Source organism: Balaenoptera ricei, chromosome 16 (genome assembly GCF_028023285.1).
Source record: "Balaenoptera ricei isolate mBalRic1 chromosome 16, mBalRic1.hap2, whole genome shotgun sequence".
In the NCBI taxonomy this organism is placed as follows: domain Eukaryota; kingdom Metazoa; phylum Chordata; class Mammalia; order Artiodactyla; family Balaenopteridae; genus Balaenoptera; species Balaenoptera ricei.
Genome location: NC_082654.1, coordinates 5435001 through 5458205, shown reverse-complemented (window position 1 = coordinate 5458205; position 23205 = coordinate 5435001). Strand labels below are relative to the sequence as shown.

Genomic DNA, 23205 nt, shown 5'->3' with positions numbered 1-23205 from the left:
AGTGATAGGGAGTGATTGCTTAATGGTTATGGGGTTTCTGTTTGGAGTGATGAAAAAGTTCTGGAAATTGATGGTGGTGATGGGAGAGCAACATTGTGAATGTAACTAACGTCACTGAATTGTACACTTGAAAATAGTTAAAAAGGCAAATTTCACATCATATGTATTTTACCACAGTAAACCACTTGTGGTTTTCTGGCGTTATGAGTAGTTATGAATTTCTTCTTCTTAAACTGAGGACCCTTGAAAAAAAAGCCTCCTTTTGTGGGTATCAGAGAGGATGATCCAGGCAAAGACTGAATATTTCAGTCTTAAAAACGGGCAGAAACAATCCAGCATAGTTACCTTTACTAATATCTTCTTACCTCTTTTTCCTCTGAACAGCTTTTTATAACTATGATGCCAGGGGAGCGGATGAACTTTCTTTACAAATAGGAGACACCGTGCACATCCTGGAAACGTATGAAGGTGCGTATTTATTTTGGTGTCTTTCCGTTTGTAGTTTTGTGCAGTTAGTACATTTTTCAGTGCGTAATGGGCAAAGCATTACCCTGTTAGGAAAGCGTGTATGGTTCGTTTTCTTGCACGATAGATGCCGTATCGGGAAAGGGCAGTGGTGAGGTTATCTGTTATTTAAATCTTTTTTTTTTTTTTTTAATTTAAGGTGAACTTAAAACTAAATTCCTAAACTTTTAACTTCTCAAGTTTTCTGTTGAAATAGTTGTTTTATTGTTAAGAAAAAAACCCCCATTGTTTCCTTTTTTGCAAATGTATGTCCATCTTGACTGTTAATAACTGACCACTTGAAAAAAGTTTTTAAAATACATTTAAGATATTTTAGTGTTAGGCTCATTGTTTTGAGGTGTTTTATGTGAATGGTGAGACTTTTTATACTCTCACGTAGACTTGTTAACAACTTCCTGAGAGGAACCAAAATTGTCATTTCTTATTTCCTTTTTAAAAAATCTATGACCCCATTTTCTGAGGGGTGAGCAGAGATTGTTACAGCTTTGTGGGATGTGGTCCAGTAAAGCAATTGTTGTAATTATCCAATAAATATACTGAGGGTGACAGTGGTTTCCTGATGTCCTTGGTTTTTCAGACAATTGGTTTTCATATTTAGGGTTTTGCAAATCATTGAAACGGGACACCTTTCGTTTTATGCTGTGGTTTATCGTTGCACAGAAGAGGAGCAATGACGGGCTTGAGTTTTAGACTCCTCACGTGTGTGAGAGGAGTCTTGGTGGCTTTGTTTCCTGTTCACAGGGGTGACTTCCATACAACATAGGAAAAAAGAGAACAGATTAAAATTGATAATTCCAACAGCAAAATGGCTTTCAGATTGGGTTTAGCCAGACCCTTCCAAGTAGGAGGTTGGGCGACAGGGAGAGGAAATTGCAGACATCCTATAGTAATCACAAATTGATCTTCAGACTCGGTCTTCGGAATCCTGTCTGCACGCAAGTGACGCAGTGTTCAGCTTCTGTGAACCAGGCAAGCTGCAGCTTGCTCGCGTGTTCCTGGAGAAGCACAAACTCATTAAAATACCCATGTCCACGTCCATGTCCCTCACTTCCCCATCCGACTCATGCTGGCTTGGAATTCCATTCCATTTGCACCTTTTACCCTAAGAAATGTCCTATTGGGGGGAAAAAAAATCAGCTTTCATGGCATATGCCTGGAAGCAGATGTAATACTGCAAAAACAGAACCGGTCTTTATGTGAATGAGTAGCTGCAATGGGCACGTTCCGCCTGATCTCAGTTTTTACAGCTGACAGTTGGATTGCCTTATCTGCTCCCAGTATATATATGGCCAGTGTCTGAGAGGAAACAGAGAAATTAACAAGAGGTTAAGGATCAAACCTCTCATCTCGGACACTTTTCCGATCTGAAGGAAGAGTGCTCTTACATCTTTTTTTATTTCTGCCCCCGGTCAGTTGCATTTGAAATCCTGGTTAATAAACACTGGACAATGACGTCATTCCTGAATAGATAACAATTTCCTGTGCAGCCTGGGGTAGCAGGGGCTGCGACTTCTTGTTTTTTTGCTTTGTAAGAAGAATGCACTCTTTAAACAGGGGAATCCTTAGGTGAGTCGATGATCCCTGTACATTTAACTAAAAAAAAAAAAAAAAAAAAATGGCTGGCAGGCATTTGACTTTTTGGCCAGCATCGTGATAAAGGATTCTTCAGTGAGCACTTAGTTTCCGGGCTCATCAATCTTCTAAGTCCTGATAAAAATATTCCAGTCTTTGTAAAGACCCTGTAACATAAAACAACTTCCCCTTCTTTAACTGCTGTCTTTTTTTGGTTTTAGTCAGAATCCAGTCAGAGAAATGCATTTGGGGAAGTAGTTTTGATTTTGGGAAACTTGGTGACTTTATTGTCATCAAATAACAATGGAATAATTGTTTTTCTGCTCTTTCCTCTTGTTCTATTTAAATTTTATGGATTATATTAGAATTTGGCCTTCTCTTCTTTTCTCCTCGCCCCTTCCACTTTTCCCCGAAGAAAATTTATTTATGTTTGTCAAATTTAACTTTCCTTTTCTATGTGATCCTGTTCAGGGTAGGATATTACTGGGATTGCTCTGGAGAATATAATTTCTAGATGATCATTCCTTTTATTAAGGCTGAAAGAACACATTTACCTGCAAGTTATGGTTAATTTTTCTGTCTCAGGCTCATGGAGGCTTGGAGCACAGGACAAAGAAAAGAACTTTTCCGGTCACCAGGGAGGTGGATTGAGCTTTCAGGGGTCATTCAGGGTATGCCTCTGCCTTTAAGCAGTGTCTGGGGTCAACCAGACAGGAGAGGTGAGCCCAGGTCACCGATGTTGATTAGGTGACTCTCCAGCCAAGGAGAGTCCAATCCAGCCAATCCTATCACCTGCTCATTTCCAGAAGGATCTCCACGGGCTGGATGCTGTGCCTGTATGAGAGGAGATTGCGCCCAGATTAGGAAGGAATTCTTTTGATGAAACCACAACACTGGAACTTAATTCATTCAAATTTTTCAAAGTGATAATGATCTATTTTCTTCCAAAATGCACCTTAATTCCTTTTCCTGCCACCAGCATCTGTCAACTGAAGGTCTTGAGAGGACTGCCTCTGGGTTTCCTGGGGCGACTGTAACAAAGTACCGTACAGTGGGGAGTTTAAACAACAGAAATGTGTTCCCTCACAGTTCTGGAGGCTATAAGTCCAAGATCAAGGTGTCGGCAGGGTTGGTTGCTTCTCAGGGCTGAGAGGGGCAAGCGGTTCCACGGGTCTCCCCAAGCTTCTGGTGGTTTGCTGACATCAATGGCCTTCCTTGCCTTGTAGATGCAACGCCCTAGTTTCTGCCTTTATGATCACATGGCGTCCTCCCTGTGCTTGACTTTGACTGTCTATTCCTCCTTTTTATAAGGACACCATATTGGATTAGGTCCACTGTAATGACCTCATCTTAACTTGATTATCTGCCAAGACCCTATTTCTAGATAGGGGTACACCCACAGGTAGAGGGAGTTAGGACTTCAGCATCTGTTTGGGGTGGGCGGAACACAGTTCAACCCACAGCAAATTGGGAAAAGTAGTCATGTTGATAAGGCTGTCATTTCACAGAAGACCACCAGGCCCTCCCGTGCAGCCTCCACCCCGCAGGCATCCTTTGCACCTTGTCCCAGGTGACTGGCCACCTGGCCCCAGCCCAGTGGAAGAGCACCGCAGCTGTGCCTCTCATCCTGTGTTGCTTCCAGAACCTCCATCCTCTGGGCTGGGTCTGCGCCCCGCCCACACCCCCACCCCAGGTGCCTGCAAAATATTGTACCCAGGACAGCTCCAGAATGCCCAGTGTGCACGCAGATGCTGTCTGTTAGGACATGGTTTGGTCAGATCCGGCCTTTGGCTGTACTGTTGTTCAGTACTCAGAGCAGGACACAATACACCTGACACAGGTGACTGTGCTGTCCATCTTCAGGCAGGTACTTGTGAGTTGGGAGGACCCAGGACCTTAGTGATCTGGTTTCCTCCTGTCCCACCTGAGCCCCAGCCTTTTATTTTTTAATATTTATAATTTATTTACTTATTTGGTTGCACCGGCTCCTTAGTTGCGGCGTGTGAACTCTTAGTTGCGGCATGCGAACTCTTAGTTGCGGCATGCGAACTCTTATTTGCGGCATGCGTGTGGGATCTAGTTCCCTGCATTGGGAGCATGGAGTCTTATCCGCTGCGACACCAGGGAAGTCCCCCCAGCCTTTTTCTCATGCGTGTCCTAGCTTTGCTGCTGGTGGCTTCTCAGATGCTTGGTGAGTGCCCCTCTGCACCTGTGCTCTGCCGGGCCTCCCTCCTCCTTCCTCCATCTGACTAGCCATCCTTGAAGACTCTGCCTAAGCACACCTCTCTGGGCAGAAGCTCCTTTCCGGCTCCCTTGCGCCTGCTTTGTTCTGCCTGGTCCCGTCCTCAGTTGGTTCCAGCCCTGGCCTTGAGCGTGTGTGCTCCTGTCCTGTTGGGAACGCTCCAGTGTACCCACTGACTTGGCTGCCATTTTCCTGGGCTGGACGGGGCCCTCCCTGAGTTTCGGGACTATGTCTGACCTATACTTGCCGTTGGGTGGGTGTCTCTTGGGTGGGGGGTGTCTTTTGTTTGGAGCAGGTTGGTTGAGCCCTGCCTGGGAGGAGCGAATCAGCCTGTTAATTCAGTGAGCCATTCGCATCTTCCTGCGCCTAGCTGCGTTCCCTGCGGCCCGCCCCCCCAAAGCAGCAGCCACTCATCACCCTTCTGTGTTCCCCCACTTCCCTGCATGAAGCCTTTGCAGGGATGTCCTCTCTCCTTCACGCTCAAATCTCTGCCCTTGGTGGTGGTTTGAGCCCTGCTTGTCGTAGGGGAATCTTCCGGTGTGTGAGCCCTTGGAGGGCAGAAATTGGGTCTAATCTATTGATATTTCTACATTTGCTCTGTCTAGCGTGGCCTCTGGCACATAGTCTGGGGGCTCAGTTGGTGGAAGGAATAACAGACGCAGAAATTCTTGGGAAGGGAAACCCTAGGTGTTCTTTTTGCTTAGGAAGGCCATTAAAAAAGAAACCACCGTCTATTATCATAAAGTAAAATAAAAGAAAAAGACTCCTTATCTTTTTTATCCCGGTAGTTCAACTCTTTCTCCTCTCCCTTCTCCTGGAAAACCCTTCTGCTGTGTTTGAAGTGAATTTTTCTCTTGGCCTGTACTGGTTGGTATGTGTGTATATATATATATATATATATATATATATATATATATATATATATATATATTTTTTTTTTTTTAATAGATCTTTATTGGAGTATAATTGCTTCACAATACCGTGTTAGTTTCTGTTGCACAACAAAGTTAATCAGCCATATATATACACATGTCCCCATATCCCCTCCCTCTTGAGCCTCCCTCCCATCCTCCCTATCCCACCCCTCTAGGTCATGTATATAAATGTGGTTGTAGCTCTCATTCTGTTTCCTTTTTTAAAAAAATTTATTTATTTATTTTTGGCTGCGTTGGGTCTTCGTTGCTGCACGCGGGCTTTCTCTAGTTATGGCGAGTGGGGGCTACTCTTTGTTGCGGTACGCGTGCTTCTCGTTGCAGTGGCTTCTCTTGTGGAGCACAGGCTCTAGGTGCACGGGCTTCAGTAGTTGTGGCACGTGGGCTCAGTAGTAGTGGCTCGTGGGCTCTAGAGCGCAGGCTCAGTAGTTGTGGCGCACAGGCTTAGTTGCTCCGCGGCATGTGAGATCCTCCTGGACCAGAGCTCGAACCCGTGTCCCCTGCATTGGCAGGCGGATTCTTAACCACTGCGCCACCAGGGAAGACCCTCATTCTGTTTCTTACCTTTTCACTCAGCGCTGTGCTCTAAGACGCAGTCCTGTTGTGTGTATGTATTTAGTCCGTGGCCCTCACTGCTCTGGGTGCACCTGCACGTTTTACTAACCACCCCCCAGTTAGGGCACTCGTTCTGCCCCCCTAGATCACGCTGCCATGGGTCTCCTGCGTCTGCCCCGCTGCGTGTGGATGGGTATGTGGGATGTCTTTGGGGCGCGTGGCTGCTCGCGGGGTATCGGGGTATATACCCTGGATAAGTAGGGTCACGCTCACACTGGTTGTGTGGCCTCCACTCCCACCCTCAGTGCCAGGGGCTGCCTGAATCCTGCAGCCTTGAGATTTCCCTCCCTATAATAACCGTGCAGTAACATTATGTTTTAAATTTTCATTTATCTGATTATTAGTGTGAGCATCTCTTCATTCATGTGTAAGTCTTTTAGGTTCCTTCTTCTATACATTGTTTATAAACATTGCTTATTTTTGACTTGGTTTCTGTCTTCTTCTTGTCACTTTGAAGTATTTCCTTAGATGTTCTAGGACATTCATCTCATGTCAGTTTCAGAAAAGGAAGGGCAAAGTAATACTGAAAATACGGGAAGGATAAAATAACAGGATAGCGGACAGTCCTTTACACTGAATACAGCCTTTTGAACAACTTACTACATTGACCTTCCATCTTTTTCCATTTCACTGTCTGTGAACACTCTCCTAGGTGGACGCTGATTCTGACCTTGGCAGGTAGAAACCACCGAAGGAGACAGTGCATGGCTCTCAGGAGGTAATCCTCCAAATGTGCAGCAAAATCTAGACATTTTGTGTCTGCGGTGCCCCCTAATCAATCTGTGTAGTTCCCTTGTCAGGAAATGAAATGGGTTCATTGGTTGTATCTAGGTCTTAGCAAATCCTTTGCGAGGCTCCTAGCAATTTCCAGCTTCTTTTCTGAATGCTCAGAAAGCATCTGTTCATAATCCCTGGAGGATCTTAACCCCATCACTTTCTGGTTCCTCTCCACCTCTGGTTGTTAAATTATTGGTCTGTTAGAGGTGTGTGGTCATTGGTGCAATATAGGCCCGTTTTCAGTTTCTGGGCACCTTCGCTCATGTATCCCAGGTTTCCGAGGTTTGACTATTTTATACTGTATAAAATCCCAATACTTGGTTGTTCTCTGGGAGTTGACTCGACTGGCACTTTCCAAGTATCTCTGTCCTTTTGCTCCTGGGGGGCTGAGTTGGAATTTGTCTGAGCTTCTGATTTCCTTTTCTGGAGTGAGGTGGCCTAAAGCAGCTTCAGAGTGTTTGGGATAAGGGAAGATCCACCGACGTCCTGCCGCGGCGGAGTTGTTGGGAGGTGGGTGACCGGCCGTGGACCCCTGGGCACTGGCAGGGACGATTTCTGCCCTCAGTTGAAGCGGAGGGGACAAGGGTGTGGTCAGGTCCAGTCCGGCACTGAATGTCTCTTCCATTTGGCATTTAATTCCTGCCAACAGTGCTAGCACGTCTGTCTTCTACTCTGTTTGCTTGTCCTCCCCACGTGAGGGAATGGGAACTTGAATGTAGGCCAGACCCCAAGGGGGTAGGCGGACCCGTATTCCTGGGCCCGGTGCTTCCTGTTGGGGGTCCAGTCTTTGCCACAGAAGCACTTTGTGCGATCGTGGCTACTCCAGGGCAAAGCCCCCCTCCATCCCTTAGAGGGAGGAAGTCGGCTCTCAATAGGATTTCTGTTTTGCGGCAGCTCTTGATGATCTGAGGATGCTGGTATGTGTGTACTTGGCAGTGACCCCGCTCCATCCGGCGGAGGAACAGATACGAAAACGCACACTCCGGGAGGCTGCCTCGGGCCAAATGGTCAAAAGGACCACTCCTGCTCCTGGGACTGTGCTTCTTCAGTTCTCATTGGCACCTTCGAGGCCACGTGCGGCAGATAGAGGTGAAAGAGCTGGAGGTCTGTGTGTGAAGGCCCCTGGCCAGGCTTCGAGCACGGTTTTGAGATGCTGTTTAGGAAACCCCATAGCATCTCTCCAAAGCCCTAGGATTACTGAGTTCTGTTACAGGCTGACTTCCCTGGTTCTGCAAACAGTGAGTTCTCGACAACGGGAAGGTGCTGTTAGGACGCTGTGATGTCTCCTTGTACTAACTTTCACTTTTGTGTTTGTTTAGGGTGGTACAGAGGCTACACCTTAAGGAAAAAGTCTAAGAAGGTAAGTCCTTCTTGTTATTAAACACAGTGCATGTCCCTTCGTAAATCACAACAAGCGAGGAAATAAATTCTGTCTCATGGTGCCTAAGGGTTGTCCTTATATATCTCTTTCTCTGAATTAAAAAAATACATGGGTTGAAATGTGGGCTACCCTGAATTGTTTTCTTTAAAAAATTTTTTTAATTAAAAAAATTTTTATTTTGTTAATTGAGGTATAATTGATTATCAATGTTGTGTTAGTTTCAGGTGTACAGCAAAGTGATTCAGTTATACATATACATATATCCATTTTTTTTCAGATTCTTCTCCCATACAGGTTATTACCAAATATTGAGTAGAGTTCCCTGTGCTATACAGTAGGTCCTTGTTAGTTATCTATTTTATATATAGTAGTTGTATATGTTAACCCCAGACTTCTAATTTATCACTTCCCTTCCCGAATTGTTTTCTTCTAAACAACATATGTACGTAGCAATTGCAATTTCATTTCTATGAGTGAATGGCTGGGCTGTGGGGTGATGTTGACCTGTTGTCATGAGAGGTGGACTCTTCTTTTCCTGGTAGAATTCTGCATCCTGTTTAAGCACAGGATGTGTAAGAGAATGATCTGGGTATAATGACTTAAGAAAAAAAGTACTGCTCATGATTTTCAATCTTGCATTATCCTTGATGATAAATTAGCAGATTTGCAGAGCTCATGCTTGCTTTTTCCCCTCTTGCTTATAACTATTTTTATGCTGCTTATGTCGCTGGCAAAAGAAAGAGGTTCTGCCTTCCAGGGCAGTTTGCATGCGTGGTTGTTTGAATTTCTGAAGCTAAGATGTGCAATTACATTGCGGTGGACAGTCCCGTACACAGTTCTGTTGTGGCTTTTCCATTCTCGGCTTCATAAAATCTAATGATGGCTCTTCCATTTCATTCTATGATTCTGAAGTACTGTCCGTTCTAAGCTGTGGTTTGGCTGTCCACGTTACCTTATGAAATCTAATTATACTTGACAGATGGTTCATTTTACTTCTGTTTCTTAGCTTGGCCTCTCATTATCTACTTACTGGGCTGGGCTCTTCTTGTGGTCCTGAGCCTATAGCTAAGGCTGCTGAAGTCCAGCTGTTCAAGCACAGGGCCTTCTCGATCTGCTTTCCCCAGACGCCCTGCTAGCAGCCTGTGCCAGACAGGTGGGAGCTGTCCATCCTCTGGTCTCAGTCACCTCGGAGGCATGCAGGCTGAGCTTCATGGCAGCCTTTCTCTGGCATAGTCTGTCCTAATGTGAGAGGTGCTATTAGGGATACCTGGTGAGCCAGATCTGCAAATGGGAGCCGGGACCTCCCACCCTCGCCCTGCCAAGCTCAGACTGGGCTATGAGTCTCTCTACACATCCAATGACCTGGATGGAGCCTTGAGCTTTGAACAAGGTAGATTCCAACCAGGCGGCTGGTGGAATAGATTTCTCCAGGGCAAGTTCTATTTTCACCTTGATTATCTCTTCCATAATTTGGGATTAGCAGATGCAAACTATTACATATAAGATGGATAAACTACAAGGTCCTATTGTATAACACAGGGAACTATATTCAATATCCTGTGATAAACCATCATGGAAAAGAATATGAAAAAGAATGTGTGTGTGTGTGTGTGTGTGTGTGTGTGTGTGTGTGTGTGTGTATGTATATATATATATTTAACTGAGTCACTTTGCTATACAGCAGAAATTAACACGACATTGTAAATCAACTATACTTCAATTAAAAAAAAAAAGAATGTATTCCTGCAGATGAAAACCTGAGGTTCATGTGAGAAAGCCACAATTGAGGACTTTATTAATAAAGAGATTAGGATCATGGACCATCCCCCCTCCCCAGTGACAAAGCTGCAACTTCATGTGCTAGGCGCATCCCAGGGAAGCTGTTCACTTTTCTTTGACGTTTGGTAGTTGGTGTCTGGTACCACCTTCCCAGTCGGGGATCTCTCCCAACTCCCCATGCCTGTGTGAGCCCTAATCCTTCCTACCCTGCACCACAGGGCCCTGACTTTACAGCTCATAGAGCTGGGTAGGGGCATATTTATTTTTCCACCTAAAATCTTCATTAGCAGATGAGAAAATTGAAGCCTTAAAAAGGTCGTGATTTTGCATCAGCACCCCTGTCCCAGGCAGTAGCAGAGAAGGGACTTGGCTCCTAGTAAATGACTCTGTGTTCTGGAAGCATTCTTTTATCGGTATTCACAAATGAGCAATAGATCTGGGCTGGTCCTGACCGCCCCAGCTGGAGAAGTTGCTCATTTCAGGCTTCCCTGGTGGCACAGTGGTTAAGAATCCACCTGCCAATGCAGGGAATATGGGTTCGATCCCTGGTCTGGGAAGATCCCACATGCTGCGGAGCAACTAAGCCCGTGTGCCACAACTACTAAGCCTGTGCTCTAGAGCCCGTGAGTCACAACTACTGAGCCCTCATGCCACAACTGCTGAAGCCCACGTGCCTAGAGCCCGTGCTCCGCAAGAAGAGAAGCCACCGCAATGAGAAGCCTGCGCACCGCTACGAAGAGTAGCCCCTGCTCGCCGCAACTAGAGAAAGCCCGTGCGCAGCAACGAAGACCCAATGCAACCAAAAATAAAATGAATTAAAAAAAAAAAAAAAAAGTCGCTTATTTCAAGCCTCCAGATGTGTCCAGCCTCATTTCTTTCACTGTCCCTCCTGTGGCTCCATGATTCTCGAGAGCAGGTTTACCGAGACTGAGGGACATCTCTGTCCATGGACACGGGCAGGGGGCGAGACTGGCTTATTTGTATGTGTGTCCATCCCGTCGTCCCTCCCCGCCCCGTGCTCACCTGTTGACGTCAGTTGTGCACCTGGAGACCGTCCTGGGATCTGGAGGTGTCCTAGCATCGGGCCCCCGCAATCCTCTTTGGTGCTCAGCCTCTGTCTTTCTGCCTGACTCCTTCCCTCTCTGTGATAATTCTTCTTTACATGAAATGCAGCCACTTCCCTGGCAGGCAGGAGGAGTCTGAACCAGTGGTGCCCATGCCCCCTTCCCAAGCAGGATTAGTAGGGTGGTTTCTGGATCTCCTGTGGAAATCCTTTGGGGCCAGATGCCAGGGCAACCTGGTCGGAAGCTCCTGTTCCCACAGCAGGTGCCCGAAGCCACCAGGGCCACTGATTGGCTTTTTTGCTGCATGCATGACATCTCACGTGGGAAGCCGCAACCTGTTTGCGTTGCTTCGTTGCAAGATCCCAGGGCCTGGTGCCCCATTGCTTGCCCTCCAGGAAGGGAGGTAGTGTCCTTGCTCAGGAAGCAGGACCAAAACTCTTGGTAAAGCTCCTGGCACTTCACGCACGGCGCCTGAAACTGACCGTCCTCTTGAGGAACTGTCTCCCTCGGAACTGTCTGTTGGGCCCCTGTGTGCTGTACACTTGGGGGTGCCGAGCACTGTCTTCGTGTAACCTGGTGTGCTCCCCCTAGGAGTCTGGCAGGTTGGGCGAAATGCAGCCAGTTTCTCTGTTTTATCTGATGGCCCCTCTGGAGATTGTTGAGAAAGACTCCTTGGGTCAGGTAAGCAGTCAGTGCATATGTGATGATCAACGGTATAAACTAACTTTTTTTTTTTTTTTTTAAAGAAATCTCCATTTTAATTTTTATTTATTAATTTATTTATTTTTGGCTGTGTTGGGTCTTCGTTTCTGTGCGAGGGCTTTCTCTAGTTGCGGCAAGTGGGGGGGGGGGGTCACTCTTCATCGCGGTGCGCGGGCCTCTCACTATCGCGGCCCCTCTTGTTGCGGAGCACAGGCTCCAGATGCGCAGGCTCAGTAGTTGTGGCTTACAGGCCCAGCCGCTCCGTGGCATGTGGGATCTTCCCAGACCAGGGCTTGAACCCGTGTCCCCTGCATTGGCAGGCGGATTCTCAACCACTGCGCCACCAGGGAAGCCCTAAACTAACTTTTGATGACAATTTTAGTATTTCGAAAGGAAGAACTGTCAGAAGCCATTGTCAGAAATTGTTTTTAGGCATCATTTGGCTGTGGATCTGCCTGTGTTGAGGTCAGCAGTAAAAACGAGGTGTGACCCATGGAGAAGACACAGCAAAGTCCCTGTGGGATTTTTTTCTTCGCAAACAGATTGCGTCTGTTTTCTTCTAAGACATCTGCAGCCTCTTTGAAACACAAGCGGACTGAGTTGCCATCTTTTACACTTCTTTGTTTTCTGTGCTATGTTGTGTATGAGACTTAGCATTAGGCTTGCAGATTTAATAGTGATCCAGCCATCCCCACCTCCATTTTGGGGGGGCAGTCGTTTGATTTGCAATCAGTACTCATATTAATAATAAAACCTACTGTCTTTTTTCCTCCCAAAGGGTATATTTCCTGCTTCATATATTCATCTTAAAGAAGCCATAGTTGAAGGAAAAGGGTGAGTCTCGTCTTGATATTTAAATGAAGTCATGCAGTGATTGTATTTGGCCTGAGGCTCTTTGCAGGGCGATGTTGGGGGTTGGGCAATGGGTGCCATTGACCCTGATGTGACAGGAGTTTGGGGAGAGAAGGGAAACTTCTGCTCTAGGGCTGTCCATAACATGGCTTTGAGCCTTTACACAGTCTTAAGTTAAGTCAGCGTCGGAACTGCAGTCAACCTCCTTGAAGTTCAGATGTGGATTTGGAAAGCTTCCTAGTTCTTCCTCTGTGAGCCACTCTATTAGGCAAAGGCTGCACGGCCCCCCAGCTCTGAATCCATTTTTCCGGAAGACTTTGCAGGCTGTGACGCAAATGGAGTTGAGGGTGAAGCAACAGTTGTTAAATTGGGGCGTGTGTGAATTTACATGTTGCCTAATGCTGATGTATGTTTCCTAGAGGTCATAAAACTGATGTATAAGATCTTTAAAAGGACATTTGTAGAACAGAAACCCATTAGGCAGGAATGGCAAATGAATAGCCAGGTGTGAACTTGGAGGAAGGAACATTAAGATGGTTTCCTTTTTTGTCTCTGCTACATCTTCACACTCAGCTGAATATGTAAATGATAAAATTACTAATCATATGATTACTGCATAATGACATCTCTGCGGCTGATTACAAAATTGCCTTTCCAAGCAGTGTACTTTTAACATACAAAAAGGACTAGGTCGGGCTCTGTAGTTCCATGATGCATGATTAAAACGAAGAAAATAATTTAGAGGCATAAATGTGATGACCTGTAATAGGGTCCTTTTTTCTACAGATAAAATGTTTTGTATGTACAGTTTCAAAGGGAAGTAAAAAGAGGAAAGTTGTGAAACTTTCATCCTCCTGTGGAAATAGTTGAATAAAGTGTGCTTTTCATGTATTTTACATCAGTCTGTATCAGGATCAGTCTGGACATCAGACTGTACAGGAATTATTTTTTTAAAAAGCACTTTGATGTATACAAATGAGTGTATGTAAAATGTAATTATGAAGCATAATAGTGAAGGGCACAAGGGATTGTGTGGATTCTTGGTAAGTGGAGTCACCCCCTGACAGCCAGATGGACAGGCAGACAGACACTTTTGTTCCTGTCACTGCGTTAGTGTCACATGCCCCAGTGTGAGCAAACAAATGGGGCACCGGTGAAACCAGCAGTCTAGAAAGTTCTCTGCCGATGCTCCAGGGCTCCTGTGATTGCTGTTACCAATACCTGCCCTAACCCTCCCTCAGCTGCTCCCACCCAAACCTGGCTGCTTCCCGCCTCCCTCCTGACAAAGAACCTCCTGCCTTCAGACTTGACCGGTGGTCTCACTCCGTACTTGCCTCCGGATGCCGTGGGCATCACCTTCCCTTTCTTCTCCTGGTCCTTCCTCCTTTCCAGTGCCGGCCACTCTTCATCCTGCCCCTGCCTGTCTCCTTGCTGTCCAAGTTCATCATCCTGTCTCTCCTGCAGGCTCTCTCTCCTCTCTGTACACCGGCCTGCCTTCACGCTCAGACACCCCAGATCGTGGCTATGTTGCGGCTGCCACCGATCCTGTACCTTTAGCCTCGTGACCAAGGCAGTTCCCGTTTGTCCGCTCCCCCGACACCGACGTGGTTACCACACCTCCTAATCCCCGACGCCAGGGTCTTCTTAGTCCTCCTCTCTGGAGCTTGTCTGTCGCATCTGACGCTGGCGGGCGTCCGCTGCACTCAGCTCCTGTGGGATCTGAGGCTTCCCTGCCCTGCTTCACCCCTGCCTGCCCCTCTCAGGGCACCCTCCTTACCTTCTGGTTCTTTGTTGCCCTCTCTGTGGGGAACACTTGGATGGGGACCTCTGACCCTGACTTGCCCCAGGACATCTGCTTCAGTCATGCACAGCCAAGGAGCTCATATGAATCACCACCTGTGACAGGCACTGTTGGGTTTGTTTACTGCTGGCCCCCAGCAGGTAACCGGGTGGTTACAGAGGTAACAGCACAGCTGCATCAAATACCTTAGAGCCAGCTGGCACTTAGTCCAAGGGACAGATCAGGCCAGTTCAGGAAAGAAGGTGAGAAGGATCCAGAGCCGAGACCAGGGTCCACCGTGTGCAGTGAGGCCCTCTGCCCGTGGGGGAAGCGGGGTCTCATTGAGTTCCAGGTGTCTCCTAGCCAGTGGGAAGAGCCCGGTGGACCCAGCGTGAAACTCAGGCTCTGTGACATGAATGCAGCCCAATTACTGGCGAGTGTCCTCGCGCTGTGAGTAGAGAAGCTCTCCGTGGAGGCTTTGCAAGGATGACATCACAGAGTCATGTGACGTCAACCACATTTTCATCAACATCCCTACTGGGAAACTCGGTGACAGAGGTGGTAGGGCTGTTGTAACCGTCACGTCCTGTGATGGACCCTGATGATGTCCCATCAAAGGGTAATTCCCAACAGCGCTTTTGTGTGGGGTGGTCCCGCGGGCAGCCCTCCCCGGACGTCTGGTCCCTGCTACTCCCGCTGGTACACGTGGCCAGACCTCTCTGGAGGGACTGGCCCTCTCTCAGGAACTCCAGTGTTTCTTCCTTGGGGAGCACCCCGCCGTCAGTGAGTCATCGCAGCCCTGAACCCCGATTGTGAGCTGTAGTCAGGGTCCTGCCCACGGGTCTGGGCTCCAGGCAGTTGAAGATAGGTAGGTGGGACCTATTTCAATGCCCCCTGGACACTTCATGTTGATGGGAGTCTTGTCTGCTCAGGACCTGTAGGCCCAGGTGGTCTAACTTCAAAAGCCACCGAATTCAGTCTCTGACCCGGTCCCAAATATCAATATTATGAGTTCTACTTAGCGCAATGCCTGACGCAGAGCACATGACCAGAAAACAATGGTTGATTTAATAAAAACCAGTGCACAAATATTGATAGATCATGAGTCAAGAATAAGTCAAGGGTTAACCTTCTGGGGTGGAGAGAAAAGGGAAAGAGGATAATCAGAACTTGGGGATCAGGGCACCCGTGGACACTTGAAAGCTGTAACCTCGCTCATATTTCGCAAGGATAACCGCTTCATGTATATTATCATATAATGAGTTTTAGGCCTGATGGAAATGTAAAAAATCGTCTTATCCCAAACCTGCATTTTAATGCCACACAGACTGGTGGTAATTTATGGCATCTATAAAATAGATGGGTACACATATGATGAATATACTTTCCACTTCTCAGACGTTGATGTTCTGATGGGATGTTACTTGCCTCCTTCATCTTAACCTTGACATATGAGGTAGATGGCTTACACGGAAGATGATGTACCAGCATTCTCAGACTCTGTATAGAAATTACTTGTCATTCTTAGAGATGTATGTATTCCTTTGTGGGCACAGTCTTATTTGTATACCGTCTCTCCATTTGCTTAAATATTGCACACTATGGCCTAGATTTGGAACTTACAAGGTACCCCTGGTTTAACGAAGCCATGACCGTCTCTGTCCTTTCCTCCATCCTTCCCAGGCAACATGAAACAGTCATCCCAGGCGACCTCCCGCTCATACAGGAAGTCACCACAACACTGAGAGAGTGGTCCACCATCTGGAGGCAGCTCTACGTGGTGAGAAAGTGGGATTTTGAATCGGAGCTTAGCAATAGAGAATGGTCTTTTTGGACCCTGCTGAACCAACAGATTAGCTTTCCTTTTTCCGGGAACCTCAAAAGCAGAGCTTGTGGGAGCGGGTCATACTTAGCAGCCTGGCCCAGTATTCTGGCCCCCCTCAGGGACCACGTGCCCTTCCACCTGCTTTGTGTTGGGGTGTAGCCGTGCTCACTGCAGGGAAGTGGCTGTCAAGGAAGGGGCCATGGGTTTCACCTTTCCTTGTGTTGGAAAGGGAAATGGGCTGCTTGCAGGCTTTGGAAGACAGGCTGAGGCAACCTGCGCTGGGGTTCCCTCAAAGTTTGTATGTGAGTATGAAAGCGAAAATCTGCTTTTCAACTGTCGTAGGTGCTTCTTTGTGGATGCAGTAGAGAGGGATGACTATCTTTGCCATTGTTTGCATGTAGGTAATGCCTCTTATCATTTGAGAAAAATGACATAGTCTTCTAGACCTAAGCGTGTCTGTTGCAGAGGGAGGGAAATAGTTTACTTTCTGGCTTCGTGTGCGACGTCCAGTTCTCCTGATGACGGAAGAAGCCTTATTACTGCGGCGAGTTTGGAGCCCTGACATCTTCCATTTCGTATTCCCCGGGGCGTTTCTTTGCACATACATTCATATTTGCAGAAGAATACCTTTTGTTAAGCCTGTATTTCTCTTCAGAGTCTTGATTTCTCATCTGCTAATGTTGTCAGCACAAAGCCTGGACTCTGGAGGGAAGGCCGTGCTTCCATTTCTCGGGAACAGAAAACTTCCCAGTGTCCCACAGCTGCTCTCCAAGCAGCCTTGTTGCTCTTGATTATACAGTGGTTTCCTATAAATGCACAGTAATAAGCAGTTGCAGTAATTGTTCATCAAATGTTCTCAAAAACCTAAAAGCGTAAAGTTAGCCGTGAACGTTTTGTGTAAATCTGAGCAATTTTGGAGTCGGTGTTTCATGTTAGCAATTTTTAAACAAAAATGCAGCAGCAAAACAAACAGGAGTTGATACTGACAAATACGTTAGTGGACACGGTTTTAGCCATGCGATCCCGGAACAGGCATTCCGGACTATCACCTTGGTTTCCTTTTAAAACATTCACATTTGCCTCTTAGGGATTTACATTGCTAGATTTGTGCAAAGCTAAACAACAGTGCTTATTTTATATATATTATATATATATATAGCTCATAAATATTTTTTTTCCGCCCTGCTCTGTGGCTGTAGACAAGTTAGGAAAATATTAAGGATTTTAGATATTTGGTAATGCTTTATAAAACTGGACAAGGAGAATTAATAAGATGGAAACAAACTTAACTTTAGAATAAACCATTGATTTTGATTATTTAGTTTTCATTTAAGAAATTCAGATTATGGGAATTCCTTGGTGGTCCAGTGGTTGGTTAGGACTCAGTGCTTTCACTGCTGTGGGCCCGGGTTCGATCCCTGGTTGGGGAACTAAGATTCTGCAAGCCTTGTGGCGTGGTCAAAAAAAAAAGAAAAAAATAGAAAGAAATTAAGATTAGGATGATACTACGGAAAAAAGCTCATGGGATGGAAGATAACCTGTTAGGGCATGATAGGATGGGTAAGTGGTGGGGATCTTAGAAATTCCTAGAAAGGATGTCAAATATAGAAATAGTGGGGGTGAGAGATGCAGCTATGTAGAGGAGAAGTTATTCTAAAATGTAGCAATGACCACATTTTAATTTTTTATAGGCACCATGCCATGTAGAATTTTATCAAGTTAGGTTTCACCTAGATTTTTTTTCATGGAAATAACCACAGGATTCTTTTTCCTTTGGGTAATTCTTCATTTTCTTGATGAATTGTACTCTTTGCGGTGCGCGGGCTTCTCATTGTGGTGGCTTCTCTTGTCGCGGAGGACGGGCTCTAGGTGCGCTGGCTTCAGTAGTCGTGGCTCGCGGGCTCTAGAGCGCAGGCTCAGTAGTTGTGGCGCACGGGCTTAGTTGCTCCACGGCACGTGGGATCTTCCCGGACCAGGGCTCGAACCCGTGTCCCCTGCCTTGGCAGGTGGATTCTTAACCACTGTGCCACCAGGGAAGTCCCTCTTGATGTATTGTACTCTTGCTGTTGCAAAACTGTTGCTTTTCTTTGTGCCATCAAACCCCTTGGAATATGTAGAAAGTGATAAGAGGTATGAATTTTGTATCCTGTTTGTACTTCCCTTTTGACGTAAATGCACCGAGAGCTTGTAGATTCAGATTTTGCCTTTTGCAGAAGCCTCTCTGCACATGCCAAATGCACCACAGTCACCAGAAGAGCCCAGAGCCACATTCTCTTGTAGCTCAGCTGACAGGCAGGCCTCAGGGTTGAGTTTCTCTGTGTGCTGAGAATTATTGGGGGAGAAGGTATTCTGAAGTCTCAGTAGGCAAGATCTGTAGGCTGGGCACTTCCTCAGGGAGCTACAAGGGTTGCCCACTCATGGGCCAGATTCTAGAACCTCCCGTGCTGGCTTTGAGGCTCCAAGTCCAGATCCTGCCCTGGTCCACTCTGGTTGGCTGGAATATGCAAGATCGTGCATTGTCTTTTATTCTTTTAATCTTTTCGTGTGTGATGGGAACCAAATTCTATCTAACGTGTTCAGTTCCATGCTAAAAACATCTTTAATTTGAAATTAATTGAACACCATCATATAAAGCACAGACATATCTATTTGAGAACAAGAGAAATCCACAATGCTCTTTTAAATCAAGAACTTAACACTTGGCTTTTCCCCCCTCGTCTAGCAAGATAACAGGGAGATGTTTCGAAACGTTCGGCACATGATCTACGACCTTATTGAGTGGCGATCGCAAATTCTTTCTGGAACTCTGCCACAGGATGAGCTCAAAGAACTGAAGAAGAAAGTCACTGCCAAAATTGATTATGGAAACAGGTTTGTTTATTTGAAAGATGATTTCATGCTTAAATTATCCAATATAATAGCATCCCCATAAACCTTGAGGAGAATATAATCCTATCTTACGATAAAACAAAATTTCTAACATCAAAATAATGGCACAGGTTTCATTTTTAAAAGGATGAGCTATATTCTCTCGGATCCTGAAGATCAGGAGTTTTCCGAGTCATTGTTGAAAAGTATTTTTTTCGAGAAGATGGGCCTGGGGTAACCTGTCATTGTCACTGTTCCAGAGGGGACCGCACAGTGATTCCCCTGATGCGGAACTTTTCCTTTCTGCTGACAGTATTTGACCTTGAGTCCAGACATGGGGATACTTTGTGTAGTAACAAGCACCAGGTTTCTTTCTGTGCAATACTGTGTTCTGAAAGTTGGAAGGGGCATCGAAGGGCACCTTAAAACTTGTCACCAGTGTAGGGACGCCAGATTTGATGAACAAAAATACAGCCAGCTGGTCTCTTCTCTTCTCCGTCATCCTATGTGTGGTTGAATTTGCTCCTTGCCATGTCTTCTCACAAGACTTTCAGGATCAAGCGATTCCTGGCCAAGGAACAAAAGGAGAATTGTCCTATTCCCCAGTGGATTCGAATGAAAACTGGTAATAAAATCAGGTACAATTCCAAGAGAAGACATTGGAGAAGAACCAAGCTGGGTCTATAAGGAGCGTCGCATGAGGTGGCACACATTTATGCTGGGTCAAGATCACTTGCATCTTACCATATCTCTCTGAGACCATCACTACTATCTGAACAGCCAGATGTGTTTTATTTTTGTGTCAGTTTTTCTGCACTAGTGCTTTGGCTTAATAATAAATATGTGAGACCTTTTGTTGGAAAAAAAATACAGCCAGCTAAATTTGCATTTTCGATATAAACAACACATAATTGTTTTACAGGAGCATGTGTCATGCAAAAGTTCCCATGTATAGCAGGGCGCCGCCCAGCTCTGCTTGAATGCCTTTAACAGTGGTGCTCTCACTCTCCCACAGAGATGCGTGTTCTAGTGTGAGCGTGCATTTCTCATGCACAGGCATCCCAGTTCTCCCAGGCTCTGTAACCAGAATGAGGCCACGCCCTTTTCTACCGGAAAGCTATTTGACTGTTCATATAATGTCAGAGCTGCAAGAAGCCTTAAAAAGTATCTGGTGACAGGACCCCCCACATGCTGGTCTATATCAGAATCACTTGGAAAGCTTTCAAAATATGGAATCCTGGGAACCACTCCTTAAGATCCTGATTGCTGACGTCTGGAATGCTGGCTAGAAATCCCAGTCTTTAAAAACAGACTTGCACTGTGAGGGACAGGAGATTGGGAAACTCCTGGTTTAGTCCGACCTCCTCATTTTACACATTAGGACGTAAAGCTCAGAAAATAGCTCCATTCAGCTGAAGGGAGCCCTGGAAAAGCTAAAAAAGTGTTTTGTAAAATCAGAATTATAACAGTTTTGTTTTCTGGTAATTCAGACTTTCAAGCGTGAAAAGGTTTTAAAAGCTGCATTATTAGTAAGATGTAATGTTTGGCTTAGAAAAGGCTGCAGGAGAAGGCTTTTTAATTTTTTTTCCCCCAGAAAGCCAGAGATTTCTGGGTATAGGATATTAGATATTGCTGCAGTGAAACCCATTTCAAGACCACCTGCCTAAAAAACCAAACTTTTGGAGCTTTGATTTTATTTTCTCTTGGAGTATCATATTTTGAACTTATGTCCAGAAACCACCTGCTTAATTTGGCCGCGGGAAGCCAAAATACATTATGTCATGGAACAATCTAGTTAAGAAAGGAAGTATTTCCAAACGTAATTTACTACTTTGATAGGAAATGCAGTCCTTAACAAGATAGGTTTTTGCCCAAGGAACTCAGATCTACTCCATAACTCCTCTAAAGCCCACTACTCTGTGCGTATCTTTCTAGTTCCTTCTTCAGAAAACAAAATAGTAGAAAATAAAATCACTGTGTTGAAAGTCAGATTTTAAAATGGTTTCTGGGAGACATTTGAGAATGTGATTAAGGTCATGGACCATCTCTCTAGGAAAATGCACATACATAACACATACACATTACACACACACACAATTTTGCACGTAATTTCAGGGGGTACCCCCACCCCGGGGGTGCTTTGGGCTTCCACGGATTTAGTTTCTAATGGTGTTAGAGCCCCTTGCTCTGCTGCAATGTACCTTCACAGTGGAGGCTCAGTCTGGATTCAGAACCACCGGAACACCAGCTGCTGAGAACAGCACGTGGAGTGGTTGGTGTGAAGATCCCTGAGAGACTGCTTCCTGTGGCAGTTCCCACGTGGCATTCTGGAAGGAGCATGGGCTCTGCCATGAGAGGGTTCTGGCTCAGAATCCAGGCCCGGGGGTCTTTTAGATGTTTCTCTGAGCTTAGGTTTCCTCCTTTGTGCCATGGGTCTGACCGTCTGTACTGGCAGGCCTGAGGCACATGGCAGGATGTACACAGCAGGCTGGGGCACGGCCAGAGCCTCTGCTTCTCAGGGAGCCTGATTCTGTGTGGCCTGCAGGACCTTCTGGCGAGTCCTCCTAAAGCCAGATGCTTTGTTAGTTCTGCCCACACCAACACTGGCCCTGCCCACACCAGAACAGGAACCCCTACCCACCCTAAACAGCAGTGACCCTGCCCATGCCAGCCCTGGCCCTGCCCACAGCAGAAGGGATCCCACTTCATTAGCATTGACTCTGCCCACATCAGAACAGATCCCACTTCATTAGCATTGACCCCACCCACATCAGAATGGATCCCACTTCATTAGCATTGACCCCACCCACATCAGAAAGGATCCCACTTCATTAGCATTGACTCCACCCACACCAGCACTGGCTCCTCCCAGGGGACCAGCAGTAATATTTAAGAGGGAGGGGCTTTACCAAATTGGTGAATCTTGTTACAAAGACAGCTAATAAGAGCATAAAAGGTTTATTTCCTGTACCTCTTGAAACCCCTCACAATCATTACAACCACTAAGGTTCTTTTCATGCAAAGGGAAAAGCCTCTATTTGTTTAAAAGCCTGTTGACCCTCTTGCTGCCAAGAGGCCCAGTTGGTCTTGTTTCACCATCAGTGAGTTTGCTCAGTAGATATATTAACAGGACAAAATGAGGTTTTTGTGGTTGCCTTCCACAAATAGTGCAGTGGTCCAGCACAACCCACAAAACTAAACCTGCTTGACACGTTATCAGGCTCATTCACGTGTAGCTTTAAGATGTGTGACCTTCGGAGAAGTCAGAGATTAGTTCATCTAAATGGAAGTTTTACTGCCAAGTCAACTTTCCTCTTCAACTTGTAACTGTTAAACATGTTCTCTAATTGAAATTTATCTTCATTTCAAAGGATGTTTTCCTTTGTTGTATGGTTAAAAAAAATAAAAGTGTCCTGCTTCTATATACTTGTTAAGAGGAGGAGGAAAAATCCCAAAGGCAAAGTATAAGGCATCTGTGGTTAAGATCCTCATGTCTTATTAAAAGGACACCAGAACACACCACCGTAGCACAGCTCTTGGTTTCTTTCTTTATATAATTGCCTTTGTTTATTCTTTAAATAAACATTGTGGTAAAAATCACCCAACTATTTCGTTGGATTTGGGGAAATGGAGAGAACGTTGCCAAAAAACATTTCCAGATATAGACGGACAGGTTTATTAGTCAGATGCTGCCTGTGTTTTAAGTTGGCTACTCCATTTAGCCATCTGGCCAGAAAGTTGCTTAACGTTACTGTGGATGACTTCCATATGTTCTATGTCGAAACAGTAGAACATCTTTATCGAAAATCTTCTGTTGGGCTAATTAAGGGATTAGAACTGACTCTAGGTAGAAGGAAAGTAGTGCAGTGGAACCTGCCAGAGACAGTGGTGAGGAAATGGAGCGGTGGGTGTGCCTCTGCTCCAGCTTTCCTCCCTCTCACCTCTCCCCAGCCACCAGCTGTATATATTTGGGCATACTGGTGGGCACGTGACTGTATATACGTACACGTACACACGCAAGTTTATATACACACATACGCCGCAGTATATACATGGCACGTGTGTGCTTTAAACTGTCCATACGGTTCACATGGTAATTAGCAACGTACATTTCATTTGGACTTTGTAGATCTGTAAGACAAAGCCACTATGGCAATGGAAGTAAAAACTGAATAAGTTTTTTTTTTCTTTTCTTTTAATTCCAAGGGTATACATTTTAAGTTAAAGGCAGTGACCTTGCAGAACTGTGTTTCCTAATGTTGTGTGGATGACCCCGACTTTCCGTGATGTT

General features: G+C 45.8%; 2 protein-coding genes across 4 annotated transcripts in view; both read left to right on the top strand.

Annotated features, from left to right (window-relative positions):
* DOCK1 (dedicator of cytokinesis 1) overlaps positions 1 to 23205 on the top strand; it is a 527932-nt gene that overhangs the window by 50975 nt on the left and 453752 nt on the right. For all 3 annotated transcript variants that reach the window (XM_059900693.1, XM_059900694.1, XM_059900695.1), the window contains exons 2-6: positions 385 to 468; positions 7983 to 8023; positions 12368 to 12423; positions 15905 to 16001; positions 18769 to 18917. In XM_059900693.1, the coding sequence (XP_059756676.1) occupies positions 385 to 468; positions 7983 to 8023; positions 12368 to 12423; positions 15905 to 16001; positions 18769 to 18917 (427 nt within the window). The remainder of the gene's footprint in view (positions 1 to 384; positions 469 to 7982; positions 8024 to 12367; positions 12424 to 15904; positions 16002 to 18768; positions 18918 to 23205) is intronic.
* On the top strand, positions 19446 to 19607 carry LOC132350835 (large ribosomal subunit protein eL39-like). Its single transcript, XM_059900360.1, has one exon. It carries the CDS (start codon positions 19446 to 19448, stop codon positions 19599 to 19601), a length of 156 nt encoding a protein of 51 aa, XP_059756343.1. The 3' UTR covers positions 19602 to 19607.

Bases quoted from the DNA above. Each gene is read 5' to 3' on its own strand.
- LOC132350835 (XM_059900360.1), top strand. From the start codon at position 19,446: ATGTCTTCTCACAAGACTTTCAGGATCAAGCGATTCCTGGCCAAGGAA.